The 17,679-nt window shown below is 30.7% G+C and overlaps 2 protein-coding genes and 1 long non-coding RNA gene across 3 annotated transcripts; 1 reads left to right on the top strand and 2 right to left on the bottom strand.

Annotated features, from left to right (window-relative positions):
* Nucleotides 1-836: 836 nt before the first annotated feature.
* On the top strand, nt 837-2,697 carry LOC123894175 (DNA topoisomerase 2-like). Its single transcript, XM_045944095.1, has 6 exons — nt 837-911; nt 1,058-1,197; nt 1,331-1,508; nt 1,736-1,919; nt 2,017-2,066; nt 2,194-2,697. The coding sequence occupies exons 1-6, from the start codon at nt 837-839 to the stop codon at nt 2,695-2,697; spliced, it is 1,131 nt and encodes a 376-aa protein (XP_045800051.1).
* Nucleotides 2,698-5,260: 2,563 nt separating this feature from the next.
* Nucleotides 5,261-6,860, bottom strand: LOC123897918. The gene is made up of 3 exons (XR_006805139.1): nt 6,571-6,860; nt 6,315-6,435; nt 5,261-5,368 (listed from the first exon to the last, which is right to left on the bottom strand). It is a non-coding gene; the product is annotated as an uncharacterized LOC123897918 (long non-coding RNA).
* Nucleotides 6,861-16,364: 9,504 nt separating this feature from the next.
* Nucleotides 16,365-17,265, bottom strand: LOC123897909. The gene has a single exon (XM_045948729.1). It carries the CDS (start codon nt 17,184-17,186, stop codon nt 16,902-16,904), a length of 285 nt encoding a protein of 94 aa, XP_045804685.1. The 5' UTR covers nt 17,187-17,265; the 3' UTR covers nt 16,365-16,901.
* Nucleotides 17,266-17,679: the final 414 nt, after the last annotated feature.

Below are 17,679 nucleotides of genomic sequence, written 5' to 3'. Positions count from 1 at the left end.
ACACTGAAGAGAGGGAATATGGGGCAAAATTTGGCAGCTTTGTTTTTATCTCAAAAAAGTAAAAATAAAATAAAATTTAAAACATCTATTATTAGAGATATTTGTGGTTCGGTTGGGATCGGTTTTGAAGTAAAACTTCTAAAGATAAAATTATTTGCAGTTCAACTTGATTTTGGATGTTTAATTAAAAAAGTCCGAACTTTGTCTATAAATTTTAGCTCAATTGGTAGAAATTTCAAAATTGTTGGGTCGTCACCGGAGTTCGAATATCTCGATTCCTCCACTTTGTTGTATGAGTTTCAAATGATCATTTCGTCTATGTTTTTTTTTTAAAGAACTGATATGGTTCTTTCCAATTTAGTACGGGGTTAATTTGGACCGACTTTTAGATATCCAAATTTGTAGATTTGTTTTATTAAATATTAATATTATAAAGGAATGATAAAATAATAGGTTTGATGTAAACTATAAAGAGTGCGTAATAGCTCACTGATTGGGCGTTCTTGCACCGAAACGGGGCTAAGCGATCTGCTGAAGCTATGGGATGTCGATAGGGGAGCGTTCAAAATGAAGTACCCGCGCGAGCAGCTTTTGACGAAGCGGAAGCGAGAATGTCGGTTTGAGTAATGCTAACATAACATATAATATATTATAAATTAATTTTTTAGAATGATAGATATCGATTATATTTGAACATATGATATAGTAAAAAAAACGATTAAATTGAAATAATAAGTGATATTTAAAAAATTAAAGTAAATCAATTTATTGGCTATATTTCGGAGAAATGTGCATATCATCACAATGAAGAAGGTCTTGCAGAAACAATCATTAGAATGGCACAAAATTTTGTTGGAAAGAATAACATCAATCTTTTGAAACCCATTGGTCAATACGGCACTCGTAACTTGGTGAGTTGAACCTATTTTATTTCTTTGAACCTTTTTATTGTTGTGTTTTTAGGTAATGGGAAATTGTTGTGGTATTATTTTAGGTGCTCTCAACTATTTATTATTATTTCACTAATTATTTTAGTAACAATAATTTTATCTTTCAGAATGGTAAAGACCACGCTAGTCATAGATATCTAAACACGGAACTTAGTTCTCTTACTACTAGTTACCTCTTCTGCAATGTTGATGATGAAATACTTGATTATGAATTGGCTGAAGATGGAAAAACTATTGAACCAAAATGGTATATTTTCTCTCCTTTTATGTTTTGTATAAATTAAAGTAAGAACATTGTGTGTATATATATATATTAAACTGATTATCCAAATATTGATTAGATTCTTGCCAGTCATTCCTATGATTCTTGTCAATGATAGCCAAGGGGTTGGAATAGGCTGGAGTTCTGTTGTTCCAAAATATAATCCACAAGATATTATTAACAATATAAGATGCAAGCTCAAAGGTGAATCTGTAGAAAATATGACTCCGTGGTATAAAGGTTTTAATGGAACCATTGTGGCGACAAAAAACACATGGTATCATACCGATGGTTTAGTATCCTCTGAGAAAAAAAAAGACATCTACCACATAACAGAGCTACCGATAGGAAAGCGTGTTGAAGAATATAAAAAATTCCTACAATCTAGATCAGAAGGGACGGCAAAAAAAGAAAAAAATCTCATCATTAAGGTAAAAGACTTGACTTAACATATATATATATATATATAAGTATTTAAATTGTGTACTGTTTTTAACACGTGAATTTGTTTGCTTAACTGTAGAAGTTTGAACAAATAGGAGATGGTAGAACGGTTGGATTCCACATAGAGTTTATGCCTGGAAAAGCTCCAACCGAACATGATGATTTAATTACAACTTTACAATTAAGAACCAAAATTTCAACTAATATTATGCATCTTTATAACAATATTGATGACATAGAAAAGTTCAACTCTGCAACAAACAGTAAATAGCATTTACCTTTGTAATAAATAGTTATTTTAGACTATACTATACTGTAATGTTGTTTATGTGGTATCTAATGTTATATTCCTTTTTGCAGTTCTTGAAGAGTTTTATGAGACACGATTGGGCTACTATAAGATGAGACACGTGAGTTTGAGTTTGTGGAAAAAAACATTTCTTTTAAATTATGTATTTATTAATTTTTTTGATACATATTATGTATTTATTTATTAATTAATACAAACTGAAATGTGCAAAATTATATCTCATGCAGAATGACATGTCAACAAAGATTGAATCTGATTTGGAGGATTTAATTAGCACAAGAAACTTTGTAGAGTTTGCCAGGAATCAGAAATTTGATTTTGTCACGAAAGATAGCAAAGATTTGCAAGAATTTTTTATGGTCCACAATGTTGCTGATGTTTCTATCCGGTCTCTTTTATCTTTACCTTTAAGTAATTTCCTTAATGAAGGGTTAAGGAAACTTGAAGATAAAATAACAGAGAAGGAAAAGGAGAAGAATGCTCTGATTTTTAAAAAGGAAACTCAATTGTGGGAGGATGACTTGAACGCATTTGAAGTAGCGTGGAAGAAAGAAGAAGCAAGTTGGGAAAAAAGTGATACAATGTCATGCCCAATTTGTGATGGTGTAGCTTGCATAGAGAGCACTAGTAATGACGTGAACACTACTCCTACAATTATGGAACCAAGGAGGAGTCACAGACTAAAGAAACCCAATCCCAAATATCCTCCCTTCCTCTCCCTAATACATTAGTCAAAACTAACTCTTATATTAGGGAGTGGTAGTCATCGTCTAATTTGAAATTCCAAAGTCTAAATTTGAATTATAAGGCCAAGGAAACAATTGCAGCAACTTGTAGATTTTGTCAAAGTTAATGGACGATGACTACCGCTAATTCCATTATAAGTACATACCTTAGATCTTGAAATTCAAATTAGACAATGGTTATGACTAATCGCATTATAAAATACTTACTTTATAAACCTTACTTATTCTTCAAGGGCGTGTAAGACTTTGTTTAAACAATGTTTAGTGTTATACAAACATTGTTTTATCTTTGATTGTTATTCTCTTTATTGGTTTATTTCATTGAGATTGTTTCTCTCGATATCAACGAGTGCGATTTTAGAATGTTGGATCCATTGAACTCAAAATCGACCGAAATGTAAACCAATAAATTTGCGTGAAGATACATGTAGCTTAAGTTCTAAAATACCTAAGTTTCATCACCTCCATGAATACTAGCTTAAGTTCTAATTTCAAAATTAATTGAAATTCATTACCGTAAATCAATTTCCCCCTAATTAAATTGTGACTTCTTCAATCTATATCCACCCTAAAAATCTTGAAAACAGCCTTAATGAATACATATACATAGTGATAATGAAATTCAATGTTATTTTCACACATAATAAATTGTAATCAAGGTCTAAATTCCAAGGTCTAAATTAAGTATTTTATAGTGCGATTAGGCATAAGCAATGTCTAATTTGAATTCGAAGGTCAAAATTAAGCATTTTAGAATTCGATTTTTCAAATAGAAGAGTTAAACAATTGTTTAAACAATTGTTACATGCTCTTGAAGAACAATCATAACCATCGTCTAATTTGAATTTCAAGTTCTAAAGTAAGTATTTATAATGGGATTAGTGGTAGTCATCGTCTAATTTGAATTCCTAGGTATAAATTAAGCACTTTAGAATGTGATTAGTCATAACCATTTTGTTTTATTCGTTTAAACAATTGTTACATGCCCTTGAAGAATAGTCATAACCATCGTGTAATTTTAATTTCAAGTTCTAAAGTAAGTATTTATAATGGAATTACTGGTAGTCATCGTCTAATTAGAATTCTTAGGTCTAAAATAAGTATTTTATAATGCGATTAGTCATAACCATTGTCTAATTTGAATTCCTAGGTCTAAAGTAACTATTTTATAATGGTAGTAATCGTCTGATTTGAATTCGTAGGTCTAAAGTAAATATTTTATAATGGATTAGTGGTAGTCATCGTCTAATTTGAATTCCTAGGCTAAAGTAACTATTTTATAATGTGTTTAGTCATAGTCATCGTCTAATTTGAATTCCTAGATCTAAAGTTAGTATTTTATAATGGATTAGTGATAATCATCGTCTAATTTGAATTCCTAGGTCTAAAGTAACTATTTTATAATGCGTTTAGTCATAGTCATTGTCTAATTTGAATTCCTAGGTCTAAAGTAAGTATTTTATGATGGATTAGTGGTAGTCATCGTCTAATTTGAATTGTAAGGCATAAATTAAGTATTTTATAGTGCGATTAGGCATAATCATCGTCTAATTCGAATTCGAATGTCTAAATTATGATTTTTATAATGGGATTAGTGGTAGTCATCGTATAATTTGAATTTCTAGGTGTAAATTAAGTATATTTTATAATGAGATTAGCGGTAATCATCGTCTAATTAGAATTCATACGTCAAAATAAGTATTTTATAATGCGATTAGTCATAACCATTGTCTAATTTGAATTCTTATGTCTAAAGTAACTATTTTATAATGGTAGTAATCGTTTGATTTGAATTCGTAGGTCTAAAGTAAATATCTTATAATGGATTAATGGTAGTCATCGTCTAATTTGAATTCCTAGGTCTAAAGTAACTATTTTATAATGTGTTTAGTCATAGTCATCATCTAATTTGAATTCGTAGATCTAAAGTAAGTATTTTATAATGGATTAGTGATAGTCATCGTCTAATTTGAATTCTTAGGTCTAAAGTAACTATTTTATAACGTGTTTAGTCATAGTTATCGTCTAATTTGAATTTTTAGGTCTAAAGTATATTTTATAATGGGATTAGCGGTAGTCATCGTATAATTAGAATGCCTAAGTCTAAAATTAAGTATTTTATAATACGATTAGTCATAACCATCGTCTGATTTGAATTTCTAGGCCTAAAGTAACTATTTTATAATGGTAGTAATCGTCTAATTTGAATTCGTAGGTCTAAAGTATATATTTTATAATGGATTAGTGGTAATCATCGTCTAATTTGAATTTTTAGGTTTAAAGTAACTATTTTATAATGCGTTTAATCATAGTCATTATAAAATAACGATGATTACCACTAATTCATTATAAAATACTTCCTTAAAATAAAATTAAATCTATTAAAAGACAAATACACTATAAAATAAATTCATTGAAGAAGCAAAATATAAAAAATTCCATCATATTGAAAAATTAACATAGTCTTACAATCTTATCAAATTAACAAATAGGTAACAATGTTCTCCTACGATTTTACCAATACCATACTAATAATGAAAGTGTTATACTAGCATTATAATTTGTGTACATAATCTTAAAAAACTTTAAAATAAATATAAAAAAATCCACTTAGTTTCCAAGTTTTCCTCTTCTAGCTAGCTTCTATAATTTGCACCTGCAAGTAACAAAAAAGAACCGATGAATAATATTCAACATATTCTCATCGAAGAGTAATAATGCTACAAAGTGAAATGAAATTATACTGTAAGCTACTGCTACAAAAGAAAGATAGAACAATATCCACTAGCACAAAAACTAAAGCAAAGCTAGACAAAAGCGAAGAGTTGCAACCAGAACATATCATAGTTATGGAAGTGGCATAGCCATACTATTCTAGTTCTATTGACACTAGTATTCCCCTGCCACACTTGCTGCACTAGTATTGCCCTTAAAAAAAAGGGGACCAATTTCTGCAATCTACATCACACAAAAGATACATAAATAAACTTTTGAATCATTACTAAATGGTTAATAATCATTGGTTTCCTCTATTTACAATACAACTTCTCTTATACTCACTATCCATCATCACCATCATTCACTCACACAAGCATTGTCAAATCCAATTGCACATCAGTCCTTTAATTAATGGAATGTTCATGTGAACATATGATAAAGAAAGATACAAAACAACGTCATGTTACAACAAGTCTTAACCGAAAAAAAGAAAAAGAAATGTAGCTTATTGAACTCTTTTCACACAATATTTAACAACCTATAAAACCACCACAATATAAACAAACCTACATGCTTTCAATTGCAAGTGTATATAATCACTTCCCCCTGAACTAACTCAAACACAAATAAAGGGATTTTCATTTGAGGTTTGTTTGGATCGTCTTATTTTAACTTATCTACTAGCATAAGCACTTGTGAGAAAGCTTACGAAAACCACTGCATATGACATATCGATATGTTGTTTTCAACTTAATTTAGATGACTAGTGTGTAAAATAATTAAGTCAATTAAGCTACTAGTAAAATCACTTGAACTAGAAATATTTAGAACCAACAAATTGACTTCAAATGAATCAAAATAGATACTGCAGAGGAAATACATACCTCAACGATTGATCTTTGAAATTGACTGAAAATCACTCAGTGAAGATTGACAAGAGATGCGGAGGACTGGCGCAAATTGCTTAGGGAAAAATCGATAGAGAAATTAGAAGTGCAAGAGATTCTACGAGAAAAATTTGAAATATCAAATGCTAAGCAAGGTTAAAATCAACTTAACATCAATTCTAAGAAAAATATATTTAGGGAAGAATTGGAAAATCAAATCAAAACCTATGCAAAAGAGATGCGAACAACATACCAAAAATTCGTGAGATTCAGAGTGATTTTGAGGGATTCGTGCTCAATGAAGATGAACGTGTTCGTGAATCTGAGATGAAGATGAACGGAATCGGAATCGGAGTTTCTACTTTTGGAATCGAAATCTGAGATGAACGGGATCGTGTTCGTGAGAGATGAAGATGAAGTGTTCCTGAGGGTCGTGTGTGTAACAATGTGTTCAGATATTCTTTTAAGAAACAATAGGAAAATAGAATTAAATTAATTTTGTAGAACTGGATGTTGGTCGGAGTGAGTGGAGAAGAGAAGAGGATTGTGTAGTTCTTCCTCAGATAAAGAGAAAGAGAAAGAGAAAAGTGAAAATATGAGTTCAGGGGCACAAACGTAATCTTAAATTGTTACTTAAAATAATCAGATATTAAATTAAGGTGGGACCGCAGTAAAAAGGGCTGGGTGCACCGTAAACCCCCATTTTTGGGGGTGCATAATAGATGCTGCCATATATATATAGTTAGGATCAGTTGACAACCGTCTATGTTTTTTAATCAAAGGCTAATAATAGTTTCCTATATTAACTCATGTGCATATCTATTTAAGGATATTCCTTATTTTTAGGTTGCATAAAAATTTGATTTATTGTTCTACTAAAAAAATTTTTGATTTTTTTTTAAACATGAGAGCCTAAGCCCGGTTTTTTTTTTTTTTTTTTGATTTGTTGTTATTCTCCCCCAATATTACCTTTGCGTTTTCATTCCCATGATGTCTAAATTGAGTTTAGGAATCACATATAGGTTATAAATCATCGAAAGCAGATGCATATATGAATCATCAATCATGGTATATATGAGTATAAAAATTCAATTTATGGTTTTAGTATAGAAAACCATTTTAATTAAATTGAGTTGGTAGTCGGTTATTTACTTGCATAGTTTGCAATTGACATTGATTTTGGTAGTTAACCAAAGGGGAATGAAAACGCAAGGAGCACAGTAAAGACCGGGATAACAACAATTTTTTTTTTGTTTTTTAGAACAACAAATCAATTTTCTTTAGAACAATAAATCAATTTATTTTTTTTACTAAGTAAATCAAATTTTTATGCAACCTAAAAATAAGAAATCTCCTAAATAGATACACACTCCAGATAATATTGAAAACTTTTATTAGCCTTTGATTAAAAAAAATAGACGGTTAAGATTTGGTGTCAAATTAAAGTTTGACACCTGGTGTCAACGGATCCTAACTCATATATATATATATATATATATTGGCTTTCACCACAAGTTTAATATGGTTCGGTCGGGGTCAGTTCTGGCATCGAGTGGTTCCAGCCCCCTCCCGATTGCAGTTGCGGGGGATCGAACCGTGGTCCTCCCTACCAAGTTTAGCGCCAATCACTACTGAACCAAGTAACGATTGATCAAAATCTATACAAGCCGTGTCGTTAATCTTTTTTGGAAGATAAAATTAATCCTTTTGAAAATTACACAAGAGTGAAAGACAACAGGGTAACAAGCCGTGTCGTTAATCTTTTTTGGAAGATAGAATTAATCCTTTTGAAAATTACATCAACAGACCTAGAAGAGACAACATTGTTATGCATGATTCTTTTCACATTTTATGAAGAGTGGTGCATGGAACAATTCGTGAAGTTTGTGAGAAGACTCTTTATTTTATTTTTTTTTGTTTTAACCCTATGGTTCTCGGGGAAGGGAGTCAAGTAATCTAGAGTTCGAATGCGAGATAAGTAAAATCCGGCTAAAAATTAATCCACAAAAAACTGAATTTAAGTTCTTCCGAACAATTGTAAGGAGACTATTTAGATCATATGGCATAGCTGATAACTTAATTGGTGTATTAAATACAAAAAGTTAATGACATTTACAATAATAATGAATAAAAACATGTATAGTAATCACAATAACAATGTTAAAATTTTTGAGAAAAAACTTTGTCGCCCATATTGTTGGAATCAATATACACACACAAAAAAGAAACTACTTTGTGATTATTATGCTCATGTGCTTCTCTGCGAACCGTGCAAGATTAACAAATTCCTTATCATCAATGAAACCGTCGTGATTAGAATCAACAGATTTCAAGACCTTGTTACTCTTCCACGATGCAAAGAGGCCGCCGGTGATCCTCAACGCCTCACGCAATTCACCTTTGCTAATTTGACCGTCATTATTTGTGTCGAATGATGTCTTCAACCACTGCTTGAATTGTTGTAGAGTCATCACACGCTTACCATCACTCGACACATTACGAACTATAAATGCCATAAGAACTTAATTTCTCTAGCTGTGTCTATATGTTTATGTTAAGTTGTGTTGTTGAATGAATGCAAGTTTCAACAGTGGGATTGGTATTTATATATGCCTCCGTTTAGTTCTTAATATATGATAAACATAAACATGCAGCAATATAATAATATTCACTTAGATACATGGAATGGAATCATTAACATGTCTAGTTGCAACAATATATTATATTGAATTTACAAAGTATGTATTATTAATATAAATGTACAGCGGAATAACATGTCCAGTAGCAATTAACATGCTTTATGGGGTAACAAAGGAATATGCTAAAATTTTAGGACAATTTTTTTTAGGACATAGTATAAGACTATTTATTATTAGTCTCATTCGATGGCTTGGATAAGAGTAACTTGAACCTTTGTTTGGTGACCCAATTCTAGAATATGATGAGTCAGTCATGTCACTAAAGATAATATAAAGATTTTTTTATCACGTTAAAATTAATATAAATTATTAAAAATGATAAAAATTATGGAAAATTAATTTTAGAAATTGAATTATTGAGGTTGTGGGGATACTTGCAAGAACTCCAACTATCAACCTAAAAACATACTTTGTTCATTTCTTTCTCGTGTTTTTATTCCTTCGAAAATAAGGAGACGTGTTAGACACTAAATATCGGTATATCTATCAGTCGATTGAGATTCAAATCTTAGTCTATTACTTTGTGGAAGTCTCGTATGTTCCAACACCATTTTCAAAACTCGTGTTACTTATTCACATTGCCAATTATAATAATTTCCTTTTGTGATATTTGATCTTCAGAGTTAACACAAACTAAAAAGTTATAGATTTCCTTCTCTCAAGCGAGGTAGTTCCGTTATGCTTGCAGAGTATGGAAATCGGAAAAGAATTATCAAAAACGATTGGTTTGTCTTTTTACTTTTTTTTTCCAATTTGTTTTTACATCTTTTGTTTATATAAATTTAACTTGATTTTTATTTTCTTCTATATTATCTTTCTTCTACTTTTGTTGCGAATATCTACTAATGAAAGTTGTGTATCTCTGTATGTCGCAACATTTATAATACAAAATAAAATAAAATAAAAGGCAATGATGTTGGTTTCAATTATGTTTGTGTTATACTAGAGCGGTTTTTTGCAGTAGCATGGATTTTGGAAATGTTATTAAAATTTCTTGAGAAGCAACGTTCACGATTGAATTGTCATTTTTCATCCTAATGAGTTTGATTTGTAAGTCCCAATACATAATATGAAACTTAAATAGAAAACATGCCAACAACATACTCCTACCAATTAACGAAATAAATAGACTATATAAGAATTTTCTTTTCATTTACAATCTCAGTTGATTTTAGTAAAATTATTGTCTTTTCATTTACACCTCAAAAAATCATTAATATAGCCTCTTTATTTTGTTAATTGTCCAAAAGATTGAGATTTGCTCATTCCGAATCTGCACGTATTCATAATACTCAATTTATAATCTAAAAAAAAATAAAAATACTCAATTTATACTAGAAAACGAGTTTATTGTAAAAAAGAATATCATGTGTGCAAGTTTTAATATAATTTTTGCAAGTTTTAATATAATTTTTTTTCACCCTATGGTTCTTAGGGGAAGGGACCCTAGTAGTCCATAGTTCGGGACGAGTTCTAGCATCAAGTGATTCAAGTCTCCTCCCAAATACAGTTGCGGGGATCAAACTGTGGTGTACCACTGAACCAACAAACATTTAGTAGTTTTAGGCTCTGTTTGGTAACACAAATAAGCTAGCTTATAGCTTATTATATGAGCTTATAAGCTTGTTTCAAAAAATTAGAGGTGTTTGGTAACAAGCTTTTTGTACTAGCTTATAGCTTTTTTTCAAATGCTATTTCAAGTAGCATTTGAGCTTATAGCTTTTTACACTTTATTCCATTTTTACCCTTTAATTTAATAACTACTCACTCTAAAAAATAAACTACCCACTATCAATTATGTAATTTTATATTTAATAACCACTTTAAAATCTAATTTTACCAAACACTTTAATTTCAATAAGCTAACTTTTCAGCTATCAGCTATAAGCTAGCTTTTCATCAGCTATCAACTAGCTTATCAGCTATCAGCTAGCTTATAGCTTATTTTTACCAAACAGACCCTTAATATAAAATTAAATCTGATACGTTTAATTACTCCAATGGCTATTAGTTAATGATCTTATCTGTGATTACAAGATAGTGCTCTCACTTGAAGCTAACATTGGATATAGACCTACCTTCACTTGAAGGAGATGAGAATTCTATTTGGATTTGGAACATAACTGGCTACCTTTATAAAATACCTTCAATGACTCTATATGGAAGAAGATCTAGAACCTTATTATTCCCCTTGGATTAAGATTTTTTTTTTTTTAAGATATATAAATGATATTATTCTTGTTAGATCTAAGATGCACATAAGAGAGATCGATAAAATGCCCCATTTCACGTTAGTGGGTATAGCACTCATCGTACTTTAGCTCATCTATATATATTTGCTTTGATATGCTTTGATGTTCAAAAAAAAAAAAAAACCCATTTCATAAATCCTCAATGTTGTATTAAGATTGAAACTACTACTTGTACTTTTATGGAATGCCCTAGAGTAATCAAAATTTGGTTTGGCTCTAGACCGAGCATTACGTTTCAAGATAGAAGTGAAATAAAACTCAAAGATAGAGAATCTAACATATTTAACAGCTACACCTCATAGTATTTAATTTGGTATGCTCGAAATAAAATAAAATGATTTTGGAGAAGAAAGATGTACCTAAATAAGAATCGATTGCGAAAGCAATTGATTGCATTAGAGATTATTGGCAAGCTTCATGCTTAACTCAAAGTGCAGATTCCTTAATCGAAAAATCAAGCAACATCGATCGGTAGTACTGAATCTAGTCAAAGCTAATCTTGTGATGTTAATCTCTCTGAAGTCGGAACCTAGGGCTTATGAGTTGTGATTATGCATGAAGAAGACTTAATAATGACTACAACAATGTGGCACATGAAGGGATTTGAAGATCTGGCCACGACGGGGGACTTTGCTATGCACGAAACCATGAAGCTAGCTGCGAATTGCTGCTTCTCTTCTATGATTTTTGATTGGACAAAACTTATATGCATTTCTTTAGATGCTGTTTTTCATGTTCCTCTCACAAAAAGGTAGTTATTTATATTTTTTAATTAAAAAAAGAAAAAGAAAAATGTTTCTAAATAAAAATAACTTCCCCCCATGTATCTAGCACAGTAAAAACTGTGTATATGGAACTGTACATAAGTTTGGTCCTTTTTGATTAGGGTTCTCAAGAAGGGGATCGAGAAACCTCGTTTTATAGGATAGGTAATATGGTGGCCCACCAGTTGGCCCAATATGCCTTAATGGATCTAAATAATATGTTGATTGAAGATTATCCAAACTATGTTGTAAAACAGACTCAACTAAAATATTTCATCGAAATCATTGCTTACTTTCAAATGAACAAAATAATTTTTATTTAAGTCTTTGTACTATTGTTTTACAAAAGGCCTTTGTATTATTTGTATACATGTTCCTAAATATAAGGAGCAATTACAAATTTAAAAATTCAAGAGACTCAATTACAAATTATCAAAAGTTTAAGGACATAATTTATTTTTGTAAAAAAAAGGACATAATTTATTTTTCTTATCTAAAAGTCTAATTACAATTTTTTTCCATCTTTCATATGTTTATGGCCCAAAGTCCCAAACCAATTGGGTTTGAAATCCTCAAATATCATCGATAGAAGACAACTTTTCGCACCCCTGAATATCCTCGGTCATCCCTTGAAATTATCAAACTAACCATCTCGCTTTTAAGGATTCGCATTCTAAGTAGCGAGTGTCAATATTTTTAGCTCAAATCCACTCCTACAATGGAAAAAATCATGAAAAAAGGAGTCCGCATTCTAAAAAGCGAACTCACTGCAGTTTGTTATCTAGAAAGCGAACTCAGCTGAAGTTTGCATTCTAGAAAGCGAACCCCGGTGCAGTTTGTATTCTAGAAAGCGAACTCTTTCCCCCTATTTTTGCTATTTACACACTCGCATCATAAGTAGTGAAAGGGGTAAAATGGAGTTTTCAGGGGTGCTCATATATGTAGTCTCCTAAAATCCAATACAGATTTATAACTACATTTCTTTGCCTAGTGGAGTTCAAATATGTTCCCATATGTTTCTTTCCTACTAGAAGTCTATCTATGTATAACTAACTACATATGTTTGATTTTTGGGTTCCACGATGAAGAACATTGCTCGGTCTCTGCTAGGAGGAACCGAGTCCACACCAATGAATTGTAATGTTACAACTGTATTGTCGATTTAGATATACATGAATCAATCACAAATAATGGAGATAGAATCTGTCTGCTTTCAGTCAAGGAATCCACACATTTACACATTCAAATATCAATAGTCGTTTGACTGTTGGACGCAACTGAATAATACACTTTCCATGACAACCATAGATCCCTTCTCCTTTTCTTTGGGTGGATACCTATTCCATTCTCCTAAAACATACAATTATGCATGTTGTTGTTATTCTTTTTTTGTATGTTGGTTTTTCTTTTCATGTGTTTGTGTCGTTGCAAATGTTTTTTACAGATTTGATTTTAGATTCTGTTGACCTTGTTTTAGAAATTTTGTGGTTATGAATGTTAAGCATGTGACAAATTGACAATATGTCTCTCAAGGAAGAAGAAAGGACAGAGAATATGGATATTGCATAAGGATAATTTTGTTAGAATTAGAGATACACAAATAGGAAAAGAGAAAGAGACGGCTAGAGTTTCAATAGAATACCAATAGCTTAACATTACAAAAGGTTATTGGAGAGAATATATAATAAAACCTAATGGACTCTAAACTAATAGGCCCAATAACATAGACTATTATTTTATTATCTAACACCTACTCTCAAACTCATGATGCATTAACAAGAAGCATTATGAGTTTGTCAAACAAAATACGAAAATAAAATAAACTACCAAATAAAATAAACTTCTAACATCACCCCTCACGCTAAAGCTTACTAAGCTTTAAGCTTGTTACAAATTAGCCCTGACAACAAATCAACCAAATTAAGATCACGATCAACGCAGCAATTTACCATCAAAGAGGGAAGAACCAAATCAAATTAATCCAACATCCAATCCAATGCAGTCCAAGCTAACCATAAACCAAATCAATCGAACAAATTCAAACTAAACTAATCATAAGAATCAATAGGGAGAAGTTCAATGCAATCAGAAGAGAAGTGCAATAGAGGGAGAAGTGCAATGCAATCAGAAGAAGTGCAATAGAGGGAGAAGTGCAATACAATCAGAAGAAGTGCAATAGGGAGAAGTGCAATACAATCAGAAAAGAAGTGCAATAGGGGGAGAAGTGCAATGCAATCAGAAAAGAAGTGCAATAGGAGGGAGAAGTGCAATGCAATCAGAAAAGAAGTGCAATAGGGGGAGAAGTGCAATACAATCAGAAAAGAAGTGCAATAGGGGGAGAAGTGCAATACAATCAGAAGAGTGCAATCAATCACGATAATCAATACAGAGAAGTGCAATCAAACAGAAGCCACATATAGAAACCGACAGTAATCCTCCAAATTTGCATCCAAACACACTTTCAACATGTTGAATTGCTTCAACAATAACACGTGATGCACAAATCCAAGAAGTCCAAGGAGGTGATTCAACGCGTGGTGCACAAAAGGCTTTTCAACAAGTTAAATTCACCTTGCAAAGTTGTAAAACGAGACAAACTTTCATATCCCACCGTATTCAACTTGAGCATCAATTTCTTTTGGATCCGAAGCACAACACCAAATAGAGAGAATCAATCAATATATCACCAAAAACCAAAACAAACATATTCCCAAATTATTGGGAACTCAGCAGCGGAATAACAACATACAATCTAAGGAGGATCGAAATAAGCTCTCGATACCATGTTAGAATTAGAGATACACAAATAGGAAAAGAGAAAGAGACGGCTAGGGTTTCAATAGAATACCAATAGCTTAACATTACAAAAGGTTATTGGAGAGAATATATAATAAAACCTAATGGACTCTAAACTAATAGGCCCAATAACATAGACTATTATTTTATTATCTAACAAATTTATAGTGTTATACATCTATTCGTAATTTATATATATTGGCATCAATGAATTATGTGATATAGAGTATAAAATATGAAATGTGGTCTTCCATACATTTAAAATCTGTTGCGCAATGTCATATCAAAATGCATGCTTCATTTTAGATAATTTATATTATCTAAAATTTTCATTTTACATTTTCTCTTAATTTTATACTTATTATCTTAATTGAAATTTCATTATTCATTAATTTTTTTTGTTATTTTATTTATAAGCTAATTAAGATTGTTAATTTTTCTACCAAAAAAAAAAAGATTGTTAATTTTACCTAAGACTATAAATTAAATATGATATTAATTAAATTGTACAATTAAAAATCTGGGAATATGAAAAACAATCTAAAAACCACTTCAAAGAAGAAAGCCTTTTTAGCAGGGATGATCGTATCCGAATCAATCCAAAAGTAAAACTGCAAACTGAACCAATATAAATTTAAACCGCAAAAAACCGCATTTAGTTTTAACCGCATGGATAATTTTTCTTCTAAACCGCACAGTTTTGTTTGGTTTGCGGTTTTCATTTTAGAAAACCAAACCAAACCGCAATACTTAACTTAACTCTATTAATTATTAGCAATCAACCCAAATTGAGTCCATAAAAAATTGGCTGTCTAAGCATATCATTTCACACGATCCAGAACTATACTGTTGATATTAAAAATAAGTTATTATGTATATGCAATTTATGTATATGCATATTGTATCATGTAAACAATAAAATAAATTAAAATTTCCTATGTTTATTTTGTAATATGTTGGAAATATTTTCATATTTTTTATATCATGATAAACTGCACAAACCGAACCAACCCTAACCGCATTGATTTGGTTTGGTTTGAATGACTTTTCAAAAACCAACCGAACCAAACCGAACCGCATGCATTTTTATCTCTCGGTAATTATGATACTTTTATGCTCAAAAGAGTCAAAACCGAACCAAACCGCACCGCGATCACCCTTACTTTTTAGTAGCTTCTAACTAATTCTTTTGTTTTTAGTTAAAATAAAAAACTATATTTTTTTAGTAAAAAAAACTCTTTAAAAAGTAATTTTTATTCTAATAAACAAACATAAAATAACTTCTTTTTTCTTTTGAAAAAAAATCTCTAAATTATTTATTTTATTTTATTTTCATATAATTCCTAATGTTTTTTTTACAGTATATAATTCCTAATTAATAACGGGACTTAATTTTTTTTTTTTAGTATATAATTTCCTTTATCTTTTTTAAGATAAATTGTTTTGTGGACATATATAATTTTAGCGATAAAACTCTAGTTAATTAAGTTGTTATTACAGTAAGAAATTGAAACAAAACATGAAAGAAAGAATTAATTAATTAAAAAACAATAGCTTTTATTTTATATTTTCATCAAGCTGTCTTGGTACATGATTTTTTTTTTTTTTAATGGCTGTCTTGGTACATGATTGAATATCCTCTTTACCACATAGAAGGTGAAGGTGTAGATAGTATAGCGTGTACCAAAGCTTCATGATATTAATTCATGGGGAAAAAAGTCTCACCCGACCTCTTCCATATGAAATGGTTAAGAAAAAATCTCATTCATTATTTTGATAAATTAAATATCTTTATGCATAATTGTAGAGACTATAGTTATCCAAAATGGTGCGTTGGTGTTCATTTAAGATAAAACCTCTTCTATGCATATTACATAATATATCGACCAAAAATACACTCCAGCCAAATGATATATACAAGAGAGTTAATTTAAGAGGTCGACCTCTTCCAACATAAAATATATTTAGCTTAACTAATCATTATTTTGTGAGCATTAGTAAGCATATAAATCATAACATAAAGTTAAACATGAAGGGAGAGAGAATTGATCATATTAATTCACCTATAAATAATTAATTATTTCCAAACCCTTTGGCTAGGAGATAATCAACTAAAGTGTCAATTTCATCACCACTAATTTGTCCATCATTGTTTGCATCAACTTTGTCTAGACAACGCATGGCTCTCCATCCAGGAACATAGGCATGTAAATCTTTTAGTGCTTTCTTCAGCTCACTCTTTGTATAGCAACCATCCTTATTGATATCTGATTTTTCTAATATTTCCATTATTTTCCTTACTGCTTTAATTTCATCTTGAGATATGGTCTTCTGTTTATCAGGGCGTAGTATAGGCATTATGAAATGAGATATGATGAATGACTATGGTTTTCAAAGTGCCATGAATAGGGGTTAATTAGAGTTGATTGAGGTAAGCTTTTGAACTAAAAAGGACAATATTATTCTTTCTTGTATTATTGGATTTTATATTGGGCAACCAACATAAATTTCTTTCAGGAAAAACTCACTTGAGTTGGTCTGGTGGTATTGGCTTGAGACTTGAGAGTGTACTCCTCCTTAATGTTTCAGGTTCGATTCTCTCTGGTACTAATTTAACTTCTTAAAAAAAAAATCTTTCAGGAAAAGAATTCCAACTTGAAGATTAATTAATTTCATAGCAGGACAAAAGGGGAAATAGATTAGAAGCAGTCAACGTTTTTCGTGCAATCGTGCAGTCACGATATTTTTGGCCGGTTCAAACAAGTGCATCTTTTATGTTTTTTTATTTTTTGGTTTATAATGAGCTAGGAATCGAAATTTATCCAGTGTATATAGAATTTTGAATAAGTGA

The sequence above is a fragment of the Trifolium pratense genome, linkage group LG1, assembly GCF_020283565.1.
Source record: "Trifolium pratense cultivar HEN17-A07 linkage group LG1, ARS_RC_1.1, whole genome shotgun sequence".
In the NCBI taxonomy this organism is placed as follows: Eukaryota; Viridiplantae; Streptophyta; class Magnoliopsida; order Fabales; family Fabaceae; genus Trifolium; species Trifolium pratense.
This window is presented reverse-complemented; position numbering and strand designations above follow the sequence as displayed.

Coding starts and splice junctions, on each gene's coding strand:
- LOC123897909 (XM_045948729.1), bottom strand. CDS start 17,186: ATGCCTATACTACGCCCTGATAAACAGAAGACCATATCTCAAGATGAA.
- LOC123894175 (XM_045944095.1), top strand. CDS start 837: ATGGCACAAAATTTTGTTGGAAAGAATAACATCAATCTTTTGAAACCC. Junction 1,509..1,735: donor GGTATCATACCGATGGTTTA/GTATCCTCTGAG, acceptor GCTTAACTGTAG/AAGTTTGAACAAATAGGAGA. Junction 1,920..2,016: donor GTTCAACTCTGCAACAAACA/GTAAATAGCATT, acceptor TCCTTTTTGCAG/TTCTTGAAGAGTTTTATGAG.